At 50.8% G+C, this 8,722-nt stretch overlaps 2 protein-coding genes across 3 annotated transcripts in view; both read right to left on the bottom strand.

Annotated features, from left to right (window-relative positions):
* The window catches only part of RAB4B (RAB4B, member RAS oncogene family), a 9,843-nt gene extending 2,604 nt beyond the window's left edge, over nt 1-7,239 (bottom strand). Inside the window, exons 1-7 of the mRNA XM_003802095.2 lie at nt 7,065-7,239; nt 5,509-5,589; nt 5,131-5,245; nt 3,222-3,284; nt 2,982-3,136; nt 1,480-1,575; nt 1,263-1,393 (exon numbers count right to left, since the gene is read on the bottom strand). Coding sequence (XP_003802143.1) covers nt 1,278-1,393; nt 1,480-1,575; nt 2,982-3,136; nt 3,222-3,284; nt 5,131-5,245; nt 5,509-5,589; nt 7,065-7,080 — 642 coding nt within the window. The 5' untranslated portion in view covers nt 7,081-7,239 and the 3' untranslated portion in view covers nt 1,263-1,277. The remainder of the gene's footprint in view (nt 1-1,262; nt 1,394-1,479; nt 1,576-2,981; nt 3,137-3,221; nt 3,285-5,130; nt 5,246-5,508; nt 5,590-7,064) is intronic.
* A 743-nt stretch (nt 7,240-7,982) lies between these two features.
* The window catches only part of MIA (melanoma inhibitory activity), a 2,811-nt gene continuing 2,071 nt past the window's right edge, over nt 7,983-8,722 (bottom strand). Inside the window, exons 3-4 of one of the 2 annotated variants that reach the window (XM_023508233.1) lie at nt 8,381-8,491; nt 7,983-8,076 (exon numbers count right to left, since the gene is read on the bottom strand). In XM_023508233.1, the coding sequence (XP_023364001.1) occupies nt 8,053-8,076; nt 8,381-8,491 (135 nt within the window). In that variant the 3' untranslated portion in view covers nt 7,983-8,052. The remainder of the gene's footprint in view (nt 8,077-8,380; nt 8,492-8,722) is intronic. The other variant, XM_023508232.1, reaches the window with a different exon arrangement.

The raw sequence follows: 8,722 nt of genomic DNA on the forward strand, positions 1-8,722 counted from the left end.
AAAAAAAAAAAGAAGTTTGGAGCAAGCATGGAAGAAAAAGCATGGCTTCTTATTGGGCGGGGGGGCTGGGTCTAACCAGGGAGAAGAGAGCAGGAATGGTGTTCCACACAGAAGCAAAGCATAAGCAAAGGCTCAGAGGAACAAAAAGAACTTCAGGGTGGCTGGAGCAGCCTAAGAGGTGGGGAGAGGTACAAGCTGAGGCGGCTGAGAATGACAGTGTCCAGACCCTGCAGAGGCTCAGACACTAGGCTGAGGAGCTTCAGCTGTGTCCCATGGACCCTGGGAGCCATGGATGGCTTTAAACAGGGAGGGATAGGAGCAGATGTGCATGTTAGAAAGACCCAGTGGCTACATCAAGAGGGACCAAGACTAGAGACAGAGAGACCAGGAAGGATACAGACCCATCCACTTCTCAGCCTCTCCTCTGCCCGCCTCTGGGTCCTTTCTACCTTGACTTTGCAATAGCCTCCTCACTGGCATCTGGTAACCACCTCTGCTCAGAAGGTGAGCTCCCTGTGGCTCCCACCCAGGGTATAAGCCCTCCCTAGTTCACAGACCTTAACTGATCTGCTTCCCTCTTCTCAGTCTTATTTCATGCTATACCTCCTGCCAAACACACACGCCCCCCACACCAGCCACACTGGCCTCTTCTTTCTTCCTCACCCAGACCAGGCAAGACCCTACCTCAAGGCACTGCAGTTGCTGTGCTCAATCAAGCACACTCTTGCCCCAGATCCCCACAGGACTCCCTCCCTTCCCTCCTCTGCTCTAATATCACCTGTCAGTGAGCTTTCCCTCATCATGTTCAAAATTGCACTCCTCCATCCTCCCAGCCCTCCTTGATTGCTTTATTTTTCTTCACAGTTCTTACCTCCCTCACTACCACATAAGTTACTTAAGTATTTTGTTTATTCTCTGTCTCCTTACAGGAGGATGTCGGCTCCACAAGGGCAGGGATCTTTTTGTCTGTTTTCCCCACCGCTGTATCCCTGGTGCCTTGAGCAGGGCCTGGTGCTCAGTAAGTAGGTGAAGAACTATAAATGGGCAGGTGAGACCCAGAGCTAGCAGTGGTCTGCAGCTGGAAAGGACAGGTGGATTCCCTGCAGCCAGGATGACAGCCCCTTTAACTCATGTGTTTTTGCATCCTTCTCTCTCACTCAGTTTCTCTCGTCATCACATTTTCTGTGTCTCTGTCTCCACTCCATGCTCCCCCTTTCCGGAACACCAGGAAATCACTCCTCCCTGAGCCCCCAGCAACCTACCTAACTCCACAGATCTCAGCAGCCACAGGGCTGAGGGGCCACGGCCTGGGCACTCCGAGGCTGCCGGAGTTGGCGAAGGGAAGCATCACCATACTGAATGCCTGAGCCCATCCTCTCAGGGTCTAGCTCACCTGTGGGAAAGGGGAGAGGTCATGACAGGTCCCTTGGAGACCCCTGGCCCTGCTTTCTACTTCCACTCTGGTCAGCGGGGCCTTACCTGAGTCGATCTTGTTGAGGATGGTGCGGGCACACTTCAGGAAGGCCTCCTCCACATTCTCGCCTGTGAGAGCACTGGTCTCCAGGAACATTAGTTCTAGAGGGATAGACGCTCTGAGGGTCAGGGTCTCAGTCAGACCCCATCCTCCACTCCAACTCTCACCCGCTGGCTCTCATTCTGTTCCACCCAGCCTGGCCTCCCCACATCTTGTTCCCTTGCCATGAATGTCTCCCTCCTCATATGTCCACTGAGCTCTTCCTTCAGACCTCAGCACACACAGCTTGTCCTCCAGAGTCCTCGATCCCCTAGGCTGGGACAGGTGCCTCCTGTGCCCCTCTTCCCATGCTCCTTGTCCTCCTACCCCTCTATCCACATTGTCCCCATCCTCCTACCCCTCTTCCTGTACTCCCCATTCCACTCTTACCCTCTATCTGGCCCACCGCTATCCTGGCTCTGACCCCTCTCCCAGTGCTTCTCCATCTAGCCCTGACCCTTCTGGTCTGTCACTGTCTGGAAATGGGTCTGTCCTTCCATACAGGCTGGGCCTAGGGTTCTCTTCATCACTGTATCCTCAGCTCCATCCAGCACAGGCCCACCAGAGTCTACTCATTAGCTCCATGACAAGGCCTCACAGTTAGTTAGAACCAGGATCCAAACCTATACATTTCTGATGGCAAACCTTCCTCTAAATCTGGAGTTTTCAAAATGGGGGAAACAGACTCCAGCCAGCAGATACATTTGGTTTGGCCAACACAATGTTGTCTAATGAGTTTATTCTTGCCAACCTTTGGACATGGCCTATCAGTATGCTTCCCTTAGCACCAGTGCCTGTTATCCTGGGATCTGTCCCATCTCATCTCCCTTATTCACAAAACGTGCCTTTCAGCCAGGTACAATGGCTCATACCTATAATCCTAGCACACTGGGAAACTGAGGTGGGTGGATTACTTGAGTTCAGGAGTTTGAGATTAGCCTGAGCAAAAGCAAGATACCATCTCTACTACAAATAGAAAGAAAACTAGCTGGGCATTGTGGCAAGCACCTATAGTCAGTCCCAGCTACTTGGGAGGCTGAGGCAGGAGGATTGCTTGAGTCCAAGAGTTTGAGGTTGCTGTAAGCTATGACGTCCCAGTACTCTACCAAGGCTGACAAAGTAAAACTCTGTCTAAAAAAAAGAAACCACCTTAGCAACCAACATTAATCTAGCAGTCACTTCCTATCAGCATGTGGAAGGCTTCCCATGGACAACCTCCCTTAACCATCACAGCCACTGTGAAGCAGAAATATGATCCCACATTTCAGGTGGGGAAACAGTACTGAAGTGGTCACATAGCTCACACATGGCAATACTCAGATTTGACCTAGACCTCTGAACCTCCACATTCCCCTGCTGTGCACAGCCACTGAGAGCCTGGAAGCCCACAGTCCCTGTGGATGGCCTGGCCCCCTCAACAGCTCTGCCTTCTCCTCTCCTCCCACCTGGCCCCCTACACAGTTCTCACCATTCTCCTGGGCAAAGCGGGAAGCCTCCAAGAAAGTGACCTCCCGCTCAGGGTCCAGGTCTTTCTTGTTGCCACAGAGGATGACCACGATATTGGGACTGGCCAGAGTGCGGGCGTCAGTCAACCAGGCAGCCAATGAGTTGTATGTCTCCCGGCTGTGGAGAAGGGTGAGAGGAGGGAGGCAGCACAGGAGAGTGGCCACCCATGCCTTGCCCTGCCCCATCTCCTCTGTACACCTACCTGGTGATGTCGTACACCAGCAGGGCTCCAGCCGCCCCTCGGTAATAACTCCGTGTCACTGACCTGTGGAGCCAGGGGGATCCAGTCACCCCTAAGGCTGGGGTCTGCCCCGAGACTGCCCCCCTCTGTGGAGAAAGACTGGTGGTTCGGAGGCCCCCTTTTCCTGCTGGCCCATCCCCCCAAACCTGGCCTTAGTCTAGTCACCATACAATTTTTGTCTCTGCCTTGTAGTTTTTCTCTTTGCCTCTCAGCCTCTGTCGCATTTAGCTGTCTGTCTGCCTCTGTCTGTCTCTGAATCTCCTTGTCTTAGTCTCTCTTTGTGTCTCTGTCTTTTCGTACCTCTTCTTTTTTTTTTTTTTTTTTAATTGAGACAGAGTCTCACTTTGTCATCCTCAATTGGGTGCTCTGGCATCATATCTCACAGCAACTACCTACTCTTGGGCTCAAGAAATTCTCTTGCCTCAGCCTCCCCAGTAGGTGGTACTACAGGCACCCACCACAACGCCCAGCTATTTTTTTGTTTTGTTTTGCCTTTTTTGTTTAAAAGGCCCAAGCCAGGTTCAAACCCATGAGCCCCAGAGCATGTGCCCATTGCCCTTAAAACTGAGCTACGGGTGCACAGCCTTTTCTGTACCTCTTCATTGGTCTGTTTCTTTCTCTGTGTCTTTTGTGTGTGTGTGTCTTTAATTCTCTGTTTCTTTCATCTCTTTTTCTTTTTCTTTTTTTTAATTGAGAGAGTCTCACTGTGTTGCCCTCAGTAGAGTGTCATGGCATCACAGCTCACAGCAACCTCAAACTCTTAGGCTCAAGTGATTCTCTTGCCTCAGCCTCCCGAGTAGTTGGGACTACAGGTGCCCACCACAACACCCAGCTATTTTTTTGTTTTAGCAGGCCTGGGCTGGGTTCAAACCCACCAGCCCTGGTGCATGTGGCTAGCACCCTATCCACTGAGCTGCAGGTTCCACCTTGTCTCTTTTTCAGTTCTGTCACTCTGGCCCTGGGTCTCTCATCCTCATCCTTGCCTTCCCATTATTTCATCCACTCATCCATTCAGCATTTTATAAGCATCTCCCCTTGTCCTGTCCTAGTGCTATGCAGCATCTGCTAGTCCCTCTCCTGCTATGTTGATGGAGGCCTCCTTCCCAGTATAGCCTACTCTCTACATTCCCCTATCTCACTAGTCTGAGTCCTCTAGAAGTCATGTAATCATTCCACAGGCATTTACTGGGCACTTACTGTGGACCTGGCCCATGTCACACTCTTGTCTCTCCTTTACCTTCTCTCTCTGTCTCTGGGCTCCACATGCCTCATGCAGTCAACCAATACATGAGGGTTAATTTAGCAGCTATTCATTGCTGCCCAGAAACCACACTTTTCCATGGATTGAATTCCCTCTGTTTTTCTCCCTGTTCTCTGTCTCTATATTTCTCAGATTCTTCTCAAGGTTTCTTTGTGTCTATCAACTTTTTTGCAGAAGACCTACACACCTTTCTTCCCACAACATGCCCATTTCTCCATCTCTGTGGTTACACCTGTTAGACTCTCCCTGTCTCTCTCTGCTTCTGACCTCTGTTTTTCTTTGTGTCTCCTTTCCTCCTTTATCATTCTCATCATCTCTCTTACTCTGTCTCTTTCTCATTCCCATTGTGAGTGTGCCTCTCATGTTTCCTCCTCTTTTACTGTTTTAGTGTGTCTTAATCTCTACTCTCACCCCATCCCTAGCCTCACTTTTTCTACCTCTTCTTCTCTCTAGGATCTCCTCTATCCTTGGCTATATACCTGCTAACCATGGTCTCTATTTCTCTCCTGCCTCACCTGTTCTCTCACTCCGAGTCTCTGAGTGACTCTGCACATATCTCCCTCTCCCTCCTCTTTTCCTCATCCTCCCTTGGGAACCCAGCCCACCTACCTAAACCGCTCCTGGCCAGCTGTGTCCCAAATCTGTAGCTTCACAGTCTTCCCACCAACGTTGACCACCCGGGATCCAAACTCCACGCCAATCGTGTGGTTAGAGTCCTGTTTGACTGGGAGGGAGGGGGAGAGGAGACAGAGGAGGGGCTCAGAAGATCCCCCATCCTCCGAGGCCTTCTCAGTCTCTACAAACCCATTCCCACTGTGGAGGTGAGCAAAGTCAAAGAGAACCTAGCAAGGCAAGAACCAAGAAACCAGCACTGGAGTTGTACCTATGGCCAGCCCTGCCCACTTCACCAGCTGCCCACCACTCCCCTGTCCACACCATGCCCATCACCACAGCTCAGTGGTCCCAGGACCACTGCCAGAAACTCACACTTATTCTCAATGAACTGATGAAGGAGACATGATTTGCCAGTTCCTGCACTGCCAATCACCAGGAATTTGAAGAGGAAGTCTGACAAGATGAAGCCAAAATCAGAGAGACCCCAGGGAAAGAAAGACACAGTGAAAAAAATAGAAACCAAGAAACCAACACAGTTAGAGAGAGAAAAAGAGGCACAGGCAGAAATAAAGCAACAGAATAAAGTAACAAATTATGCTTATGCAGTGCTTACCATGGGCCAGGCACAGTTCTAAAGGTTTTTATATATATTAATGGCTCACTTAATCCTCAGGAAAACTCTATGAGGGAGGTATACTAAAAATTATCCTCATTTTCCAGATGACAAAACTGAGGCCAAAGAGGTTAACTGACTTGTGGAAGGTAATACAATTAGGCAGAGTTTAAGTTCAAAAGCCAGGCCAGGGGGCTCCAGAATCCAATTCTTAGCTATTACATTTAATAGCTCTTCAAAGCCATTTATCAAGGACTACAATCTAGACCCCTCTCCTCCTACCATCCTCTAACTCTTTCACTACACTATAGTCTTAGGTCTTCAGTTTATTCCCTCAAAACGACAAGCTGGTTCTCACCTCAGGGTGTTCAGACATGTTCCCCCTCCTTTTGTGTATTTGTTGAAATAATGCAGCTCCCTTTGACTTCTAAGTCTGAACTTCCCCACCACTACCACCTCGTTTTGTACATAATTTTTCATGCTTTGATAATGATTTTCCAATTCTCTCTTTTTTTTTTTCTGAGATAGCGTCTCACTGTCGCCCTAGTAGAATGCTGTAGAGTCACAGCTCACAGCAAGCTCAAACTCTTGGGCTTAAGTGATTCTCTCGCCTCAGCCTTTCAAGTAGCTGGCACTACAGGCGCCTGCCACAACACCCGCCTATTTTTTGATGCAGTTGTCACTGTTCTTTAGCAGGCCCCGGGCCGGGTTCGAACCTGCTTGCCTCGGTGGTATGTCGCTTGCACCCTAACCACTGGGCTATGAGCACCGAGCGATTTTCCAATTCTCAACCTTTCTTTCCCTCTCTTTGCTCAGGATCTTGTCCCTATTCTCAAGCTTAAGCCCCTCTCCCTGCAACTAAATACCACCACTAATTCGAGGACAATCCATTCCCAACCCCATTCCAGATTTCTCAAGTCAGATCTGCCCCAAGGTCCAGAGTATCCATTCAGGGTTGACCTCTGACATTTACAGTCAGCTCCGCCTCATTCATACTCTGTCCAGTCCCATTCACGCAGGCTCCGCCCTGATCATTAAAGCTCACGTTTTCCCTCAACATCTACCCGGAATCCCCCAAGACCAGCTCCCTCAAATCCCGCCTGGATCTATTTTACCCATGCACCAGACCCTCAGGCTCCACCCAAATCGATTAGGTTCCGCCCCAGACCCACTAGATCCCTCCCAGCATCCACTTAGGCCCTGCCCCCAAACAGCAGACTCCGCCCCTTCGTGTATAAAGCTCCGCCCCGTTCCCGTAGGCCGCATCCTTTCTCGGTCGAGACCCCAGACCCTGGCTTTGGCCAACCACCCTCACCGTAGGTCTCGGCCATGACTCGATCGCGGCCGCTAAGGGCCGCAATATGGCGCCGCGGCCGCGCCTGCTCCTCGGCTGGCAGCCGCTCCACTCCGGCTGCAGCCCCGGCTCCTTCCTATTCCCCGGGCCCGGCGCCGCCACTTCCGCCTTCACCCCCCCCTCCGGCGCGACCCGCTAAGGCTGCGGGATACCAGGCCACGCCTTCCAGAGGGAGGGAATGGAGAACTCGCGGGCGGGAGGCAAGACAAAAGGCGCGGATTGGTAGTGAGAGAGGATCGAGTAAAAAGGGGCGGAACCAAGAGGAGCGATTGGTTGAGCAAACAGAAAAGGACAGCACAGAGATGCTTCCCCGAGCTGAGGAACGGATTTGGTCAGCAGTCTGGGGGCAGAGCAGAGTCTCTGGATTGGGTAGCAGCGGACGTGGGGGCGGGGATATGAATGCAAATCAGGGAACAGGAGCAGGATTGACAGAACCTGCAAGAGAGGCGATCTTGAGGTGTCGGGAGAGGTTTTGGGCCTCAAAGGCAAGAAAAGGAAAATTGGGGGGAGGTGGGGTGGGGATACGCACAAGTTGCCTCTAACTTCCCTTTGCAGATACTCTTTCAAGGAAACCTTTGCTCTGCTATTTTTGTCCTCCTCGTGGTCCGAATGGCTCATTCTCATTGTAGTGTCCTCTAAAGACCAATGGGAAGGATAACGCCCCAGTTGTGGTGTTTAGGGTTCTCCTTCGATGTATCTAAGATCTAAGCTTAGGAACCCGACCTAAGTACCCGGCTTGGAGCTAAGGGCTCTCGTCAGTAACATCTGCCTAGCAACGATTGCGTTACCACATTCAGTGGGGTTGATTGGCTAGATTCAGGAACCTGGAGAAACATTTCCTTCGGACGTTCCCCACCCCAAAGACGACAGCGAGAGGCAGTTTGCACTTAGTCGATGTATTTGCATAAAGTCAGGGAGGAAAACCGGCAGGGACAGCAGTAGGCAAAGCTCACTGGCAGTAGAAATCCCATTTCTGAAAAAGAGAAAGGGGAAACAGTGGAGAGAAAACCAGCAGTTAGACCACAAAGGATCTAGCAAACGCTAGATTTAGCAAAGGCAGTAGCCACATAGGCCAGGTTTGGCCACACAAATTAGCCTAGAGCCCTTTAATCTTTGTACCTCCAAAGTAGACCCATTTTACAGGTAGTGATAAAATTGAGATTGGGAAAGAATTTGTCCAGTACACACACCTTGGGAGCCCAGGGTAGGAGCATCTTTGCCCATTACCACAACCTATTTCCTCCCTCCAAGTTCTTGCCAGCCCTCATGACACTCACATCTGTCTTCATATCGATCTTGCCAGGTTTCAGGGTCTGGTCCTCTCGGACAATGCTACTGGGGAAATAGCCCAGGCGAGCAGCGAGATCTCCATAGTAATCTCCCTGAACCTGGGGAAGAGGAGTTAAAAGCCAGGGTCTTTTAACCTGGCAAAGGAAGGTGGCAAGCCCATTTCTGCTGAAAGTCTTTGCACCATTTCTTTTCTTTTCTTTTTTCTTTTTTTTTTTGAGACGGAACCTCAAGCTGTCCCCCTGGGTAGAGTGCCATGGCATCACGCTCACAGCAACCTCCAACTCCTGGGCTCAAGCCAGTCTCCTGCCTCCGCCTCCCAAGTAGCTGGG

This window comes from Otolemur garnettii, unplaced genomic scaffold (genome assembly GCF_000181295.1).
Source record: "Otolemur garnettii isolate 467f Iridium unplaced genomic scaffold, OtoGar3 scaffold00233, whole genome shotgun sequence".
NCBI lineage: Eukaryota > Metazoa > Chordata > Mammalia > Primates > Galagidae > Otolemur > Otolemur garnettii.